This window comes from Dromiciops gliroides, chromosome 2 (assembly GCF_019393635.1).
Source record: "Dromiciops gliroides isolate mDroGli1 chromosome 2, mDroGli1.pri, whole genome shotgun sequence".
Lineage (NCBI taxonomy): Eukaryota > Metazoa > Chordata > Mammalia > Microbiotheria > Microbiotheriidae > Dromiciops > Dromiciops gliroides.
This window is the reverse complement of record NC_057862.1, coordinates 545,020,677-545,041,193: the sequence shown is the minus strand read 5'-3', so window position 1 is coordinate 545,041,193 and position 20,517 is coordinate 545,020,677. Positions and strand designations below refer to the sequence as shown.

The 20,517-nt window shown below is 38.6% G+C and overlaps 1 protein-coding gene across 1 annotated transcript in view; it reads right to left on the bottom strand.

Moving 5' to 3' along the window:
* The window catches only part of KIF13B (kinesin family member 13B), a 269,721-nt gene that overhangs the window by 137,946 nt on the left and 111,258 nt on the right, over nucleotides 1-20,517 (bottom strand). Inside the window, 5 exon segments of the mRNA XM_043988280.1 lie at nucleotides 2,737-2,847; nucleotides 8,190-8,402; nucleotides 12,791-12,902; nucleotides 15,159-15,271; nucleotides 17,788-17,922. Of these exon segments, the coding sequence (XP_043844215.1) occupies nucleotides 2,737-2,847; nucleotides 8,190-8,402; nucleotides 12,791-12,902; nucleotides 15,159-15,271; nucleotides 17,788-17,922 (684 nt within the window).

The window sequence follows — 20,517 nt, the reverse complement described above, 5'->3', positions numbered from 1 at the left end:
AAAAATTTTTTTAAAAGATATAATTGGAAATCTTTAATGGAAATGCAATGCAAGACATATAATGTTAATTTGTAGTTTTCTAAGTCAGTATGCCACCATATGTTTCTTTTCTTTTTTAAAAATTTAAATTTTAAGGGGGCAGCTAGATAAAGCACCAGCCCTGGATTCAGGAGGACCTGAGTTCAAATCTGGCCTCAGACACTTGACACTTACTAGCTGTGTGACCCTGGGCAAGTCACTTAACCCCAATTGCCTCACCAAAAAAAAATTTTTTTTTAAAATTTATTTAGAATTTTATTTCCCCCCAATTACATGTAAAAACAATTTTAATGTCAATTTTTAAAACTTTGTGCTCCAAATTCTCTTCCTTCCTCCCTCCCCAATCCCCTTAAGAGGCAAGCTATTCGATATAAGTTATACGTGTGTAGCCATGCAAAGCATCTCCATATTAGTCAGATTGTGAAAAAAAACCAAAACCTCAAGAACAATAAACTAAAAAAATTATGCTTTAATCTGTATTCAGACAGACAAACCATCAGTTCTTTCTCTGGGGATGGACAGCATTTTTCATCAGTCCTTCAGAGTTGTCTTGGCTCATTCACAGATGATCATCTTACAATATTGTTGTTACTTTGTATACAGTAAATTTCACTTTGCATCAGCTCATGTAAGTCTTTCCAGGTTTTTCTGAGAGCATCCTGTTCATCATTTCTTATAGCACAATAGTGTTCCATCATAATCACATCTCACAATTTGTTCAGCCATTCCCCAACTGATAGGCATCCCCTCAGTTTCGAATTCTTTGCACCGGAAAAGAGCTGGCATAAATATTCTTTGTACATATAGGTCCTTTAACTTTTGGGGTTTTATCTCTTTTTGGATACCACCCTAGTAGTGCCACCAGATCTTTCTATTTGAGTTTGACACTCTGCTCAAATAGCACCCAGCACATAATGGGGATTCAATGAATAGATTATAAAAATGAGCCAAAGTTGATTAAATTTCAAGATCAGTATGCTATCGACCAACTAGCCTCTTGTTTCAATCTTTCCCTGTTCTCATTAAGATATAGGCACCTAAGTGAAACTAAAAGTCCTAGGACAGAATAATATGTTTTATACAAAGAAAATATTTCATATTGTCAGTAAATATGTGATAAAATCATATTAATAGTACAATACTTTTTATTGAAAAGCAACTTTATCCCTCTAGAAAATGTAGTCACTTGCTAGTTTCTATTCAATATTAATTTAAAATCACTTGGTGGGAGATGGAAAAACAATATAACTCATCCACCATTATTCTCTACTTGTTTTTTGTTTTTTTTTAGGCAATGGGGGTTAAGTGACTTGTCCATGGTCACACAGCTAGTAAGTGTCAAGTGTCTGAGGCCGGATTTGAACTCAGGTACTCCTGAATCCAGGGCCAGTGCTTTAACCACTGCGCCATCTAGCTGCCCCCCTCTCCTTGTTTTAAAGGAAACCAAATTTACATTGCCCTTAGACACTTTGCTCATAAAACAGCATACTACATGAAGAGACTGGGGTGGAGGGGAGAGAGAGTGAGGAAGGAACTCAGAGGACTGGAATACTGGCTTTGACACAAATTTGCTCCATAAATTTAGTCAAATCGATATTCAACGGCATTCATCCATTCATTCCACAAACATTTAGGTGGGGACCACTATGTGAAATATATCTCACTGTGAGTGATAAGAAAATAAGAGTAAGAGAGAACTAAAATTTAGTTCTTACTCAAGAAGCTTACAATCCAATGAGATATGTACAGGAATGATTGGTTGTAAAGTAGAATGTGCTAAGTAGTTCTATAAAATGAGACAAACTCATTGTTTCCTTGGGCACAGTGGAAAATGTATGTATAGTCTGAGTAAATAAAACAGATATTTCAATAAAGGGAGAAGAGAAGTAAAGGGAACAGTAAGAAGTAGCCCTGCATGGCTCTGGAACAGTTAGGGTGCAGCAAGCATCCTTGATTAGGGATGACACATCCCTATGGTCAGATACACTGGAACCTATGTAGAGTAGAAGGGGAAACTGAAGACAAATTTCACCTACTTAATTTTTCTTGACCCTATGCAATTCATTTTGGCACATTTATAATGATGTCACAAAAAATAAGCCAATGTTAGATATGTACTTTTGAAAAGCTTATGCAAATGTACAGAAATGATAACCTTATTATAGGAATTGGCAGGCAATAAAGATGATAGCCTAAGCTGTACCATTATACATTTTGTAGCTTGGCCAAGTCTTATTTCAGCTCCTTACAAACCCACCTAGGAAAATGATAAAAATACTCTCTGGAATGCAGCATATTTCACTGAAATTTAAGGGATGAGAACCAGAAGCTATAAATTAATCAGCTTGAAAACTTGTAAGTTCCCCTCCACTGCAATTCCACAGATGAGACACTGGAAAAAATAAGTCTCCTGCACTGTGAACAGTACTGCCATTTTGCCTCAGGCTTCTCTTGGGAAAGTAATTTTGAAAAACAAACAAACAGAGTCCTTAGTTTAGAGTCTGAATGTTCATCATCGGCACAGAGTTGGTCACACATAAAATCAAAAGAAAAAGGAAGAACCACAGTAAAATAAGAAACTTCATTTCAGTCTAATCCGAAACACTCATGAATAGTTGTGGAGTATCTTTAAAGGAGTTTTGAAGAACATTTTGAAGGTAATAGGTTCCACTTTCCCTTAAATAGAGAAATACTAACCTGTGCAATCTCCTCTGTTTTTCTTAATTTCTCTTCCCAGGTTACAGTCATTTCTTGAATCAATTTCTCTGATTCTTCTAGCCGATCCTTTAGCTCTGGGGATTTCATGGCCTACAAAGAGAAAATATTTTAATCTTCAAATGTGAAACGCCTTGAAAAGAGGAGATGTTAAACCCAATGGGACAAAAGTAACAATCTGCCTCAGCTCAGCTCAATGGTACAGTGAGGTCTTTGACCTAGGCAAAAACACAATGGACTGTCACTGATACACAGAATCTCTATTGTACTGTCTGTGCCATGAATACAAGACAGATCATCTAAGGCATATAAAGTTGTGCCACAGGGGAAAGTGCGATGGATTTAGAAACAGTTAACCCCTAGGCTCAAATCTAGGCTTTGCTTCTATTTACCTGTGTGGCCTTGGGGAAATCACATAAACTCTTGGAGCCTCAGTTTGCTCATTTTTAAGTGAATTTGTAAAATGACAGGATTAAAGCATTCTAAAGACAAAAGAATTCTGACTGAATGATGCAACAATCAACCCTAATTCCAGAGGACGGGTAATACATTTTTGCCCACCTCCTAACAGAGAGATGATGGATTCAAGACACAGACAAAGACATATTGTGGGGAGATAGAAAATGTGGGACTTTATTTCATTTAACTATGAATACTTGTTACAAGGATTTTGCAATTTTTTTAAATGAGAGAGGGGAAGAAAATGAATGTATATTACCTTTAAAATGAAATTTAAAAATTTAAGAAAGATGATGGGGTTAGGCTATATAGCTCTAAGTACTTTTCCAAATCTGTATTCTATGATCTATATGAGCAACAATTAATTAGATCAAGCAGTTTATTTTTTTCTTACCACTTTATAAAAAAATAGCTAATCACTTAGCAAAATATGGAATAAGCTACGTTAATTTAAGTGAGCAAAAATTTTAGTATGTTAATGGTTTTATTCCAAAAGGTTGTTTGTTTATAATCACAGCGATAACTTACAATATTATCATTAATAACAACAATACTGCTTTATGGTTTACAACAAACTTTGCATTATTTTCTCATTTGATCCTCAAAAAAACTCTAGGAGATAAGTATCATTATCTCCATCTTGCAGGTTAAAATTCAGGGATGGCTCAAAGCTTGCTTACACAATTAGGGGTAGGGGTGTGTGTGTGTGTGTGTGTGTGTGTGTGTGTGTGTGTGTGTACACCCTTTTCCTGAGAAGGAAGCAGGGGATTTTCCCCCACAAAGAGATGGGGGATCCCCACCTGAAGACACTCCCCAGGATCAAATCCTTCTCTTTTCCTGGGACTTGTTGAGGAAACAGGGCGGGGGGAGGGGGAAGGGAGAGGGGAAAGGGAGGAAGGGAAGGAGAGAGGGAGGGAGGGAGGGAGAGAAAGAAAGGGAGACAGAGACAGCGAACACAAGCTGGGATATGACTTCAAGACCAGACCACTCTCTAATACATATGTTGTCTCTATTCTAAGTGGTGCCCTAAATGAAAGAATCAATAATTTATTTACTAAATTTAGAGACAAAGTATATAACGTTGCCAAGGCTGGCTGGCATTAATTCAGTATGAAGAAATACTTAAGGCACAATGAAGAGACCTCCAGGTTTGGAATTATAAAGACCTGTTTCAGATCCTAACCAGCTCTCTGATACTGGATAAGTCATTTCTCTGAGCTTTAGCTCCCTCATCTGTAAAATGGGGGAAATGACAATATTCTATTTGTAGTTCAAGGCTCAAATGAGATCATTTACATAAAGTGCTTTATAAAACCTAGATGGCTACATGTTAGCTATGATTGTGTTATTGTTGTTGTTATTATTATTATTATCATAGATCACAAATGGATTGTATCTCCTGCAAAGTGCCAAAGTGAAAAGAGTCAAATGATTACAGAACATATTAAGATGACATCTTTTTTTTGTTCTTTGTTTGTTTTTTTGGTGGGGCAATGAGGCTTAAGTGACTTGCCCAGGGTCACACAGCTAGTAAATGCCAAGTGTCTGAGGCCGGATTTGAGCTCAGGTTCTCCTGAATCCAGGGCTGGTGCTTTATCCACTTCGCCACCTAGATGCCCCCACGATGACATAATTTAAGGACTAGATTGTCATCTTTCTCCTGTTGTCTACATTGTTCAGACCAGAGATGTCAAATATGCATCACCAGCAGCCCAAACCACATTAAAAGGTAACTGGAAAATATTAAACAAAATAAATGAAAATATAATAATACAGATAACGCATGCTCTTCTAAGTCAATACGTGACCCACAGAGATCCTTCTGTATGGTTTAGTGGTATTATAGCACTGGATTAAATCCACAGCAGAATACAACAGAAGACTGGAAATCTGCAACAGCTCAAATACAAATATTGTCTCTGCTTTCCCAGGATGATCTTATGGTCTACTGTAGCACTCCTTGTGGTGAATAAGAGGTGGGGAGGTAGGTTGGTTAAGGTATGCTTTACTGACATTAAGTCAAGAACCAATCCCTCGGGGTATACTAAGTCCCTGTCAAGATTTATGTGCTTGTTCAGTATTATGCAGAGCACTATGTAGTATACAGAAGAATTACAAGACATACTGCCTTTCCATAAGGACTCATACTCCATGGCAGGGGAGGAGGGAGAAGTGAAACACATGAAAATAAAGGGCCCACAATAACCAGGGATATCCATAATTAAGTGCTAACTGGTGAGATGGTAAACCGAGAAGGGAAAATCTTGGAGAAGGGGTGTTTTTCCAGCCATTAGACAGTAAGCTCTTAGAGGGCAGCATCTCACTTGCATCTTTGTATCCCCACTGCCTATTATGGATGTTAGCAAACAGTAAGTGCTTAATAATGTTTTTTGTTAATTAATTCATTAATCTGTTAAAAAACTTTTCAAGTAACCCTGCCATCATCTCAAACTGAGTTCCAAGGTGCTGCAGGAGACAAAACACTGGACTTGGAGTCAGGAAAATCCGGGTTCAAGTCCTGCCTCAGACACTTCACTTAACATCTGTCTACCTCTGTTTTCACATCTATAAAAGGAGGATGGAAGTGCTCTAATAGTACCTCCATCCCAGAGTTGTTTTGAGGGTTAAATGAGAAAACAAAATGCACGTGTCATGTGCTGTTATTGCTCTTACTATTTTCATCATTCACAGCCAGGTACTAAAAAGGGTTAGCTATATGCATTGCCTCCATTTCCTTCTATCACACTCATTTTCAGACCACTTAGAATTTCACTTTCAACCCCAGGGACTAGCCTGAAATTGCTCTCCCCAAGGTTACCAATCATATCTTATCTGCTCAATTCAATGGCATTTTCCTCAGCGCTCATCATTCCTGACTTCTCTAAAGTATTTACTCTGAAAACCAGGTACTCTCTCTTCCTTTGGTTTTGGCTCTCCTGCCTGGGGAATCTTCATCCTCATTCTTCTCCCACCCGCTAAATGTGCTTTGGTCCTGGGTTCTTGTTCTGGTTCATTCAATCTCAATCTCTCTCTCTCTCTCTCTCTCTCTCTCTCTCTCTCTCTCTCTCTCTCTCTCTGTCCTATCCCTTGGTATTTCTTCTGTTCTCATGGACTCATTTATCATCTGTATACTGGTAACTTTCAAATCTATACTGCTAGCCTAATCTTCCTCCGAACTCCAGCCTTGTATTGCTAACTGCACGAGAGACAGCTCCACCTAGATGTCTCGAAGGCATTTCAAACTCAACACGTCTAAGACAGAACTTATATTTCTTCCAAAATATACTGTAATCTAAACTTGTTTAAACTGATGGCACCCATCTTCCTTCTAGTCACCTAAGTTCAAAACCTTAGCGGCATCCTCATGTGCAATATTCAGTCAATTGCCAAGACTTGTCAATCCTCCCTCCAAAACTTTTCACATATTTATCAGTCAACAAGCATTTATTTTATTTTTTCCCCTGGGGCAATGAGGGTTAAGTGACTTGCCCAGGGTCACACAGCTAATAAGTGTCAAGTGTCTGAGGCCAGATTTGAACTCAGGTTCTCCTGTATCCAGAGCTGGTGCTTTATCCACTGCACCACTTAGCTGCCCCATAACAAGCATTTATTAAGGGTTTATTATGTGCCAGGCACAGTCTAAATTTCTAGTAATAAAAAGAAAAGCAAAAACATCATTCCTGAACTCAAGGAACCTACTGGGGGAGAGAACATGCAGATATCTGTACATGTAAGCTATGTATAGTATATAAATGGAAAGGTTAATTAAAAGAAGAGAGACGATCATTGGGGTAGCCTCTAAAAGGCCTCTTGTGGAAGATATTTGCAGTCTTTGAAGGTATTTGGGTTGAGTTTGAAAGAAGTCAAGATGAGGTGAGGAGAGAGAACACTTTAGGCATGAAGACATCCTGCCCATTCTCTCTACTCTCAGAGCTGCTATACTAGTTCAGATGCTCACTAACTCTCACCTCATTCATTGTTGCCCTTCAGACTTGAAGAAGACTGAAATGACATCAAGATGTCGGGTCAATGTACAGTGTGGCTGATCATACCAATACAAGCTTGGAAGGCTCGACAACAGGTCAGGCACAAATAGTCTGTTTGAATATTTGGGATGGAGATGTCTCTAAATTCATGCAACTCACACCTCTAACCTTCTTCTCTAATCCATTCTCCACAAAGCTACCAAGGTGATGTTCCTAAAACATATCTACCCATGCCACATCCCCTCCCCTACTTTAGAAAAAATATCAACTTTATATACCTTTGCATAAGTGTTCTCTCATTACTGGAACAGATCACCTCAACTCTTCCTCATGGAATCCCTAGCCTCCATCAAAGCACAGTTCAAATACCATGACTAAACAAAGCCTTTCCTGACCCCAGCCCTGCCACACATTAGAACTGTCCTCCTTCCAAAATAATTTTGTATCTACTCTGTTTCTGCTACTTATTTGCGTACATGGTGTATCCTTCAAGACTAGACTACTCTCCGACTGAGCAAGAGCCCTTTTTGTTTTGGTCTTGTATCCACAATGCCTACTGGCCCACAGCAGATATTTCATAAATGTTGGTTAAACTGAATAACCTGTTGCTTTTGTTCTACTCACAAAAATAACTTACTTCCCCTTGTTCTCTCTTTCTATGCAGTCTCTCACACTTTAGTATAAACCCCTAGAAAGCAAGTTCTGCTTCACTTTGTCTTTTTCTCTCCAGAACCCAGGGACCAGCACATGGTCAACAATCGAAAAATGCTTGTTGACTGATCAACAAACTGCCATGTCATATATCACAATTCATTTTCCTTCTTTTATTCAAAATTCGCTTCAACTCTTACTTCTAACTTAAATACAGATTTTCTGAGTGGAAAAAGCCATTATTTGAGGGACAAAGAGAACACAACCCAAACAATGGCTTTATTGGATGCTCACAGAAACAAAAGGAATCATAAGCCAATTACTGAAATGTGCCTGTACCTCTGCTTTGGTCAGCTGTTCTCGGAGCTTTTCTACTTCTTCTCGGAGATCCCGAATGATTCGTGCATTGGGATCTTCATTCACTACTGCATGGTTCACAATGTTTTTGGCTCTGTCAGCATACCTCAGAGTTGAAAGGGTCTCATCATAGTTATCAGCTGCGGGGCTGACAGTGGCCACCATGGCTGTCTTGCTGTTACCACCAAGGCTGTCCTGAAAGAGAAAAAATAATAAAATCATAGAATGTTCCAACTGGGAGGGATCTCAAAGAAAAACTATTCGAATTCTGTTGTCCTGCAGAGGAGAAAAATGAATGTTAAAAAAGCGAAATGACTTATCCAAGGCCACAAAGCCAGTTAACAGCATAGCCAGGCTAAAATTCAGGCTTCCTGACCCACAATCCAGTGAGCATTCTACTATACCAGATGAATTCTCCAATTAATTATACATAAAGAGAATATATATATCTTTACATATACATATATATTCTCTTTATACACACACACACACAGCATATATTCACTGGAAGATGAACATTATCTAGTTTTTCTGTAAAATAGAGATTTGTGTTATAAGTCTCCCAAGAAGGTACCATTTCATTCATGATCAGGCTACCACACAAGATGATGTAGTTGAAGACCATCCTCCTCCCTCCATAATTGTTAAAGGAAACGTTCTAACCTCGTGGGTTCTATGGTACTAGATTGGTATGACCAAAAAGTACTGCTAGTTTTTAGTCATCAATAATCCTTATTTGAACCCCTAAAATTATACAACAAAACATACAAGAATATTATTAAGGCTCCTAAAGATGAATCAAGACATTTCAGTTCACTTTGAAACCTTAAAATATTAAGTATTTCATGCTTTCCCCACAAAAATCAAATCCAGAAAAGGGTATGCGATATATAGGATAAAGAAAACTAGACTTGGAGTCAGGAAAGTTGTTCCCTCAAAGCTTGCCTCTGGGGCTTGCTAGCTGTGTGACAGTGGGCAAGTCACTTAACCTTACTTGAGACTGTTTCCTCCTTGCTGAACTGAGAAAAAATAATAACTACAGCACCTACTCCAACAGGAATGGCTCAAATAAGGAAACAAGGATAAAGTATCTTGTGTACTTTAAAGCATTATATTAATTTGTGGCTATCATATGCTGGTTCTTCCCAAGTCAAGATTCTAAGCCTCTGAAATCTATCACCCACACACAGAGAAAAAGAATCACTCTGGGGCACAGGCCTGACCTCACAAATCTCTTATTCCAAATTTAACTTAGCTTCCTCTTGTCACTAGGATAAAAAAGAAACTCCTCAGTCTGACATTTAAAGCCCTCCATAATCTGGATTCAATCTACCTTTACAGTCATTTCATATTATACCCCTTCACACACTTTCTGGTCCAAACAAACTGGCCACAGTGTTCCCTGAATCCAACATCTCATCCTCATAGCTTGTCAAAGATGCTGTCCTTTGTGACCCTTGTGCCTGGAATGCACTCCCTCATCAGCTTCCTTTAAATCTCTAACACAGGAGGCATATTCTACACAAACCTTTCCTAACCACCATCCCTTGTCCCTCACTGAGTTATTATTGCTCGAGCAAGAGCACTCTCTTGCGCGCTCACGCGTGCTCTCTCTCGCTCTCTCTCTCTCTCTCTCTCTCTCTCTCTCTCTCTCTCTCTCTCTCTCCTGTGAATATCTTGTATCCCTCTCCATCCTCCACCAGTGGGTAGATTCTGAGAGGGCCAATAACTAGGGGTTGGTTTTTGTCTTTATAGCCCTCCTTCACACATAGTAAGTTTAGTAAATGTTAAATTTAAATAAACTGACTCCCGCAGACAGCAATACAGGACAGAGTACATGGAGTCAGAAGACATAGGTTTGACAACTGCAGGACTTTGTACCAGACCCTACTGACCTCTCAGGCCACAGCTCCCCCATCAACCAAATGAGGGGCTGGTCTGGACCATCTTGAAGGTTCTCACCTGCTCCAAGCCCCACAGCCTTCTCTTTTTTTCTGGTTCTAAACCTGAACCAGTTAGTACAGTGAGAGGGCAACCAATCTGGCACCAAGGTCTGCTTGTGTCACTCACCTGCATGGCAGAGAAGAAAGAACGTTGGACCTGAAGTAGGGATATAGAGGCTCAGGTCCTGTCTCTTTCCTGAGCTGTACAAGAATGGGTGAGTCACTGAACCTGGCCAAGCCTCAGACTGGATGTCTATAAAATGAGGTTAACACCTATGGGACTAGCCTCATAAGAAACCTGACCTATTTAAAGTGCTTTGCAAAATTAAGGGTCAGTTGTTATGATTACTACTACTACTACTACTACTACCACCACCACCACCACTATTGTGGCTACAACTACCACCACTACTACCTATAAAAAACAACACCAAGCTCCTCAGCCTTGTAATTAAGTACTTGCATAATCTAGCACTGAACTTTCTTTCCAAGTTTATCTCACATTAAATTCAATGCTACATGCTAAATTCTGGTTGAATAGGACTGTTAATTGTGCCCAGAACGCAAATTGCTCTTTCTCACACTTCTCTGTATCCATGCATGCTTTTTCTCATTCCTAGAATATACTCCTTTTAGTAGTAGTAGTAGGTTCATAGGTCCAAGGACCTGTGTTCTAATCCTGTCACTGCCAAAAAATGTAAATCTTTGGCCTTAGGTGAATCATGTAATTTCTTCAGGCATCAATATCTTCTGTAAAACAAAGGAGTTAGAGAGCAGATCCTTCCTGGTCCACAGAGATTTAATAGCTAATACTCCAAAATCTATTTACACACCTACTACTAACAATTCAGTTTGCTATAGAAACACAAATAAAGGCATTCTATCTTGAAAGAAAATACACCAGAAGAGATGAAATGATGGTAAAGCTGGTTATTTTGTCCTAGGAGGGATCACAGCTTTCTGAGAAGCCCTCTGTCCCCAAGCTTGATGACTGCTTCATTTATAGATGCCAATCTAACATTTCTGACACACTTATATTTGGCACCATCCTAATAATGTTAAGGAGAGTCCCACACACATTAGTGAGATGCAAGAGCTGCTTATAAAGATCCCCACTGGGTTTGCCAATCTGTGCACTAACAACACTGGGGTAGGTGCTGCCCTTCAAAAACCACATACTGTTAGCCCACATGAGCTACCAAAGCTACTGGCTAAAAGAAGATTTGCAACAATAACCGCCACAGTGAAAAACTGCACATATTGTGCTTCAGTTTATGCTGAGGAAAGGAAACCTGGCCAACAACAAATACTTGATATTTTAAAAGCCCTTTGTGACTTCGAAAGCAACAAAATATTCTGCCTACACTGAAAATAGCTGAAGTCACTCAGAAAAAGGAAATAACAATACCAGAAATTGGCACTTTTTCAAAGAAAAAGGAAAGTCCTTCATTTACTCTGTTTGTGGAATTAGATAAATTCTGTTTCAGATGTAGCAAATTCAAAGGAAGTTAAACATGAAAAGAATTGAACTTTTTAGAATCTTAAGATTTTTAGAGCTTAATGTTTGACAGATGAGAAAGAATGCCAATAGTCAAAGGAGCTCAGTGACTCACCCAAGGTCACAGAGCTAGTTAGGAGTGATAGGAGCTAGGGAGATTGGGGGGGCGGGGAATAGAGCTCAGGTTTCTTAATTAATTAAATCTGGCATTTTTTCAACTATTCTATGCTGTCTCTAAGCAAAGAGGAGAAAACAGAGGATGAAAAACCGTCTAAAAAAGCTATTTGATATATTACACACACATAAGAATGTATGTATTCCTTAAAAGATAATTAAACAAGCCTGTCAGTGATTAAATATCCATAACTAATACATATTAGAATAAGAAGTTTGCACAGAAAACCATTCCAGCATGAAGAAACTTCATTTAGGTTCTCTCTTCCTTCCAAAAATAATTGTGTTAGCTACAACTTGCAGAGCACCTGGAGGTAGCATGTCGTTTGTAATATGCTAGGCGCTGAGGGAACTACAAAGTTGTTTCCTTTGTTAATCTAAAAAAACCATGGCAGCTGCCCTCAAGGGGCCTGGGAGAGTAGAGGGCTAAGACCTAGACACAGCCAACTACAATAGGCATATATTAGAGGAGTACAGAAAAAAAACACTATGTGAGGTTCGAGAAAGAAGGGTGCTGCAATTCATACTGGCTTTCACTGAAAAGGGGTTAAGAGAAAGGAATAAGCATTTATTAACTGCCACTATGCACCACACACTGTGTGAAGCAATTTTCAAATCCTCTTAATAATCCTTCGAGGTAGGTGCTACTGTGATCTTTACTTTACAATTAAAGAAATTGAGGCAGACAGTGGTTAAGTGACTTGCTCGGGGTCACACAGCTATTCAGTGCCTCAGGATGGATTTGAACTCAGGTCTTCTTGACTTCAGGTCCAGCACTCTATCTACTTCACCACCTCGCTGCCTTCCAAAGAGGAGAAAATCAAGGATGGATGCAGGCACTTTATCCAGAGGCTTTACCTCACATACAGAAAGGTTCTGACTGTAAATCTAGACACTGGAACATTCTATCCTTTAATTTTTTGCTCTCTCTCTTCCACTAAAAACATGAAGAAAAAAAAATCACTTACTTTTAAGAGCCAGGTGAGGACAGAGTCACGGTATGGTACAAATTTGTTCTTGTTTCTTCCAGCACCCTGATCTGCAAGGGCTGAGATAACCAGACCAAGGGTGGTGAGGGACCTGCGGGGTGTCATGAACATTAGTAAGCAAAAAAATCTAAAGATAAAATGTCTGAACAAGTTCAGCAAGATTGATTGGGCCCACATCTGAATGACACTTTGACGCTGTGGTCAGCATAATGCCATTCAACTGCAAGCCTATGGAAACTACAAATTACTTCTATCCTACTATTGCTGAGCAAAGAAAACTGCTTCTTCAATGGTCTTCATTCAAGACTGTGGCAGAAATCATTAGACTGCTGCAAATATACATGGTGGCCTACCATTCGTGTAGACGCTACTCAAAAGAAATCACCAAAAAGAAGACAAATACAATAAGAGGCTTGTGTTGGAGAACCTCCCTTTGAAAAATGATCCTTCACAATTTTTCTATTAAAAGAAAGGCAACACCATAAGACTTTAGGCCTCTGATAAGTGCGATGATTCATGGTGATTTTAGAAGACACCCAACGCATGCCTTCTATCTGTCAGTAAGGAGATGGTAGCCTACAGTTGTGGAATGGGGCATATGGCTAACACATCTGTTTTTCTTGAATGTAATTTTTTTTTTACAAGAAATGGTTGGACTAGTTTGGGGGTATCACTGGAAAGAGAAATAATATTTTTAAAAAAGAAGCATCAAGGGCAGCTAGGTGGCGCAGTGGATAAAGTACTGGCCCTGGATTCAGGAGGACCTGAGTTCAAATCCAGCCTCAGACACTTGACACTTACTAGCTGTGTGACCTTGGGCAAGTCACTTAACCCCAAATGCCTCACCAAAAAAAAAAAAAGAAAAGAAAAGAAAAGAAAAAAAGAAGCATCAATAAAACAACTTTAATAGAAAAATGACTACACCGTAAATAGAAAAAACAACACAGACAGAACCACTGAAACTTAATGTTGAAAAAGTTTAAAGAGCAAGATTGGCCCTAAAGAAGAGGTATGAGAAGATACCAGCCCATGCTTTTCTTCAGAGGTGGGGGTCCACAGATGTCAAACAATGCCTAAAATATCAAATCTTCCATATGTTGAGTGCTTGGCTGAAATAGGAGGATCTAAAGGAATCAGTGGATGGTATCTGTCACTCTAGATTTCCTCCAAGATTTACTGGGAGATATATAGATACCAAAGGGAGTTACCTGCTGCCTAGGAGGCATGTAGGTTATAGAAGATGAACACAATGACATAATCAATCCAATCCATGCCTATTTTGGACACAAAGATTTCCTAGTTGGAGGATAAAGGGGCTGCCTCAAGGGGCTGGAGATGGAATGTGGCCATTTTTTAAAAAGTTGTTTATATTCTTCACTAGTTGGAATTAGTCAGGCATGTAAACAGCATGGAGAAAACCCCAAATTGGAGCCAATCTATCACAACCTCATTATCAGTCTGCTATGCAGCAGAGTGTTCTGTGGGTTCAGGCCCAACAAGTACAGGAAGAAGCCAGAGGAAAAAGGGCTGGCCGGAGATCACCAGTCACACTAAGGACAGGGGTGGCTTAGAGAAAACTGATGGATATGGAAGTTATCTTCACATCTCTAATTACCCAGGAGATGGAGAACTAGTACAGAAAAAGGAATGGAAGCAAACTGATAATGGGAAAATTGCAGCTATGCTTGGAAAGGTAAAACTTGCCCTATTAGTTCTGCCAGCCAGGGTCAATCCCCATTGGGAACATACTTGATCATGAGCTCCAACCTGGCTTATTAAATTCCACAGAAAAGAAAAGCATAGCAGAATTAGGACAATCCTAGAATTAGGAAGGAATTAGTGGATGGAGAATATTATGTGAATATTATGAAGTACTCAATGCTCAGAGCAGACCAAAAAGTACAAAGACAATATGGGTTGGTTATGATTAGAATATATTCACTTAGTTAATGCACAGGGCTGTGGAAGATATTAAGTCTCATGAATAGATCTTTATATAGACCAATTATCTTATTGCACTCTGACTACTAGACTGCAATTCTAACCAATCTGCCACCCAAAAAAAAATGTTACTGGTTATGAATGAGATTGGGAGACAGTAAGGATAGATTGGTATAAATACACTATCACCACCACCACTAGAAAATACTCAAAACTCAGTTACCATTGGAAATGGGGTCAATAGATCCATTTTCGTATGTAAAGAATAACACTGATTCCCTGTTCCTAAATCCATCCATTGGACCCTTTAGACTTAATAGAAACCATGATGAGATTTTAAAAACTACACCAAATTTTCAAAGCTGCTTACCAAAAAAAAACAGGAAAGAGTTTCTAAAATCCTTACTTGTTAATGTTGCTTCCTTCCTTCAGCCTGTCGCCTGCAGCTCCTGTTTTTGTGGCTCTTTCACTGCCTGCTAGGTCAACCAGGCTTAGTTTGCCCACCTTCTCTCCTGATGTCTGGAGAAAAAGACAAACAGTAATTAAAAAGTAGTTGTTGCCGTTTTGATAAGTAGAATTGAATGCCCTTTATACAGAAAGAAGCAGAATATTTCCCACCTGGAAGATTTACTAACCAAACTCCTTGTGGATATCTTGTCTCTTTTATCAAAAACAAGTAAAAACTAACACTCATCTATCACCAGCTTAGTCTCTTGAACACATAAGCTACCATTAGGAATCTTAATTAATTAAGAGAAGTCTCAGTTTTAAGGAGTTTATTATATAAAACACTAAACTGTAACAAGTGAGAAGAAATACCTTAGAAAAGATGTGCCAGAGATTGGGGGTGCAGGGGGGGGGAGATCTTTGCTAAAGGCAGAAAACATTAACCTACCAAAATGAATCTGCCTATAAAATTTCAACATAAAATCTGTTTTTATGCTTTAAAATCACACAGACACATTCCCAAATATCCTCAATAACTTCAGGCATTTCTTTTAACAATCTTCAGCTCTTCTACCAAGTCCTACCCCAATGCCTCATTGGGAGATGAAAGTAAAGTCAGGTTAGACTGAGACAGTGGAGCATCAACTCTGCTAGCAGGTTTTGTCATGCTGGAAAGGCTTCAGGTACGATCCTGGCAATGGACTCTGACTGCTTTTTGAGGACCAGGAGACAGACTGGCCTCTTGGCAATGAGTTCTTTGGCCATGGCAACTCATGAAATAAAGAAAAATACACAATGGCCCATGCAATTGCAGAGAACATCCTTCCACTTCTGCGGCAGCAAAGGGTGTGGAGGTAGAAATAAATGAACAAAAGAAGTGGGGCTGGGGAAGAGGATCATTTTGTTGAAATGTTGACTTTCTGACTATTATTTTCTTAATTCAATTCTTCAGAAGAGCCGTGATTTCATTTGAATGGATATTCCTCCTACTATCCAGAAAAACAGCTCACAATTCCTCCAAGTATCATTAGCTGACAGGTTTCTGTGTTGCTGTGTTCGCAAACAATTCATCAGGTGGTGGCCAATCTTCTGGCAATGAGACTCTCCCAATTTAGGCAGGCTAGTGTTTATACAATAGTTCGTCACTGGACTTGCACTCTATGGCTTTCTTGTTTGGTTAGTACCAATCAGAGCTTGCTGGCAATTGTTTTCAAGACATAAGGGTTGGGGGGGGGGGGGGCCTAGGTGGCGCAGTGGATAAAGCAACCGGCCCTGGATTCAGGAGGACCTTAGTTCAAATCCGGCCTCAGATGCTTGACACTTACTAGCTGTGTGACCCTGGGCAAGTCACTTAACCCTCATGGCCCCACCAAAAAAAAAAAAAAAAAGACATAAGGGTTGCTTCCACACCACAATGAATCATCAGAGAAGGAATGGCAAAGCTACTACTTCTTTAAAACAAAACTGAATCATGAAAACAAACCTAAACTTTTATGACAGAATCACTTACAAAATGGGTGAGATGAACCATTCGCACATACACATTCAAAAGCAACATGCCCAAAATCAAATCCTTCTCAGAAAGAATGGGTAATATATCTGACCTAATGGAAAGGCATGCACCATCAGAATTCATCTACATCAAACTGATTCAATATAATTTTGCTTTATGTTTAAATTAAATAGAAACCAAGACATTTATCCTAAAATACAGTATTTTCTGCTAAAGTGCCTTGAGCATATTAGGTACTTAATGAGTTTCTGCTGAATGTGCTCAACTGAATGACCAAGTCATTTATTTTAGCTTTACGACATTTGAAATTCATTCAATGGGGGAAAGGAAAATTTTCAAATCACTCTACGAAGGAGAGAAAAACAAGAATTGGTATCAAATAAATTTCTCAATAAGTTTTTTAAAAATATATGACATTAGGGCAATATTCACATTCAAATAACACCCTCCACACACATACAACTTGCTAGGAACTTTTCAAGTAGGTCTAAAATGATGTTATAACATAGCATCATCTTTCCAAATAACAACACTTGAAATGGATCACCACCAAAACTTGGAGAGCTGCTGGGAAACTGCACTGTGCCTTGGCTAAATATACTTAGATACAGCTTGATTTTCCTTACTTCACTTCCTGTCTTCTCAAGCCTTATGCAAGCTCAATTTGACTATTTTTGGAAGGGTAATTGTTCTTAATTATCACCATTAAATCTGATACCATAATTTTGTTCACACTTTCATATCAATGTTTTTCAAATTAGCCATCACAGCAATTTAAATTCAGATACTTGAATGGCTCCGATTTTATCTGTTAAAACATCCTCTGCCGATCATGGGCAATACAAAAAGCAATAGTTTTTGGAGTTTGAGGGCCTGAGTTCAAATGTCTGCTCTGTCACTTACCATCTATGTGAATTTGGGCAAGGGACTGAAGCTTTTAGCTGTCCTTTAAAGTCCTTTACAATTCTAAATCTACAATCCTTTACTACATGAGTGAGGCAAGTAGTAGGTGATTTCATACCAGAAACAAGAAGAATAAGACCTTGTACACGAACAACAGCACTGCTGCACTTACCCCAGACTGTACATCATACAAAGTATGGGTCAGAGTGATTTTGAAGACTGCATGGGATCGACTGCTCTCCTCATTCATGTTGGTTGCAGCAACTGTTCGGGACTTGTTGCCTTCTGACATCAAGGACTCAATATCCTACAATGAAATTTTAAAACATTACATGATTCATTTCCCTGTTTGCCCAAGGAACGTTAAACATTAAACCCAGCAAAACCAACGATTCAGTCGATTCCATTTACTCATAAAAATGTTTTGCCTTTCCAAAATGTGCCCGGCAAGAGAGTATCCACGGATAGTTTACGAATGAAACTTAGTTCGTGTGCTCTAAATTTAACTTAAAACTGGCAAGAACTGAAGCATTAGCTCCTTAAATCATGTGGCTGTACTGACCCATGGACCAGTAAAGATTGTGTTCTTTTTGTTCGTGCCCATTGAAAGACAGGTACAAATAGCTACATATCTACCTTCTCTGAAGTTAGCTCAACTTTTGACATTTCTTACCTTTGCTTTTCAGACTTTTCTAAAGTTCTATGTTAAGATGGTTGAAACTATATGAGAATTAGAGAACGTGATAACCATCCAGCTAATATATGCTAGAAATGTTGTTTCTTTCCTGGAGGTCTCTCCAGAGAGTCTTAATAATGGGTATGAGTTCTAGAGAAATAGAATGCTACTTTTTGGAATACAGAAAGATTAAAGTTAAATGAAATAGGAGACTGAAATTTAAGCAATAATAATTCTTGAGTTTTTGTAGCTTCACATTGAGGAGGGCAATAAGTATGAAGACTAAGTATGTCCTATTCTTTAATGATAAGTAAACTTTTTTGTGACAAAAAAGCAATATGCATTTGATGCATGAGAATTTTTATATGCAAGAAATAAAACAGGACCTTCAGCTTTACGAACATGAACTGGAATTGAAATGTAAGCAATTCTCTTTTACATTAAAGTTTTTGACTCCTATTCTGCTTGCTACTGAGGTAAGCTGCCACAAATAGGTAAGTGATGATTATTTGGCTATGGCCACATGATGCTAACAGGTTGTGCCTGAAGACCAGAAAAAGATTGAAATGCTCTTATACTAAATTATTTTTTTTAAGGAAAAAAAATACCTCATCATTAAAACAGCCTAGCGTAAACATTAAACATGTTATTGATGAAACATCCAACCATTATATAATTATCGGTCACTGCTCAATCTAACTCTGGCTATATTCTCAGGTTTAAGAACTAATTCTTCATCTTGATGAGTATCTGTGATGTTTCCTATCAAGAAGTTTCTTTTCTCTTTTTAAAAGAAGGTTCTTTGAATAGACTATTAAGCATATGGTTTGTAAACACTTAGAAAAGAATGCGAGATCACTGGGAGCCGGTGTTGTTTCACAACAAGGAATCACACCAAACTACCCTGACAGCCTTTGCTACACTGGTCAAGCTGGTAAATGATGTTATAGCTAAAATCATAGATGTAGAGGCCAGTTAGCATGACTCCTTCATATCAGTTTAGGAAATGACAGGCCAGGGAAGTTCAGCAACTTGTGCAAGGTCACATAGCTATTCAAGGGCAGAACTAGGCTTGGCATCCAAGTCCTCTGACATTAAATCCAGTAAACACTTGACAAAACATTTGACAGAGTCTATCGAGATAAACTCAGGACAAAATGATAAATGTCATTGTGGGCTGGAAGATCTGGAGTTAGGTGAATGCATGGTTGGCTGAACAAATGGATCTGAAGATTACTAACTGATAGATGTAAATCTGGAAACAGGTTATTAGGAGAATACCACGTGGCTCCACCTGATGTGGTGGCATCATCTTCCTATCTCTAGCTGTCCCTGGGTTTTTTTATGACTGCTCCTAAAAGAAGTAGCAGTTGCCTCTTCTCCATCTGCTACTGGCTAGATCAGTGAACTACTATGGAAGTTTAACATTGTTCCTACCTACCCAATGGGTAGCTTGGTGGTACAGTGGATAGCGTCAGGAAGACCTGAGTTCAAATTCAGCATCAGACACTTACTTACTAGCTATGTGACTCTGAGGGAATCACTTCACCCTGTTTGTCTCGGTTTCTTCATCTATAAAATGAGCTGGAGAAGGAAATGGTAAGCCATTCTAGTATCTCTGCCAAGAAACCCCAAATAGGGGCAAGAAGAGTGGGACAAGACTGAAAACCACTAAACAACAACAACTCTCTAAGAACTGACTAAAATACCAAAGTTGTTTACTAAGCCTTCCTCTACTGCTTCTGAATGTTGAGAGTACTTTGCCAATATTATTACACTCCAACTGTTCCAGGCCAGGTTTGCCTTAGGTCAGTCCAATGATTCCAGCTTGGAATTAGAATACAATGAAACACTCACGGATCATAAATATATATATATATATATATATATATATATATATATATATATATATATATTTATTTATTTATTTATTTAAAAATTATATTTATAATAAGATTAAAGTCACTCCTCCCTTCTATCTCCATATTTTCCAGAGTATCAATGTTGCAAAGCAGTGGGAATTCCTCCAAACCTCAAGATTTATATGAACTGATGCTGAGTGAAGTGAGCAAAACCAAACCGGTAACAATATTATAAAAATGAATAATTTTAAAGATTTAAGAACTCTAACCAAAACAATGATCAACAATGACTTCAAAGGACTGATGATGAAAATGATATCACCTCCTAACATAAAGCTGACAAACTTAAGATGCAGAGGGAAAT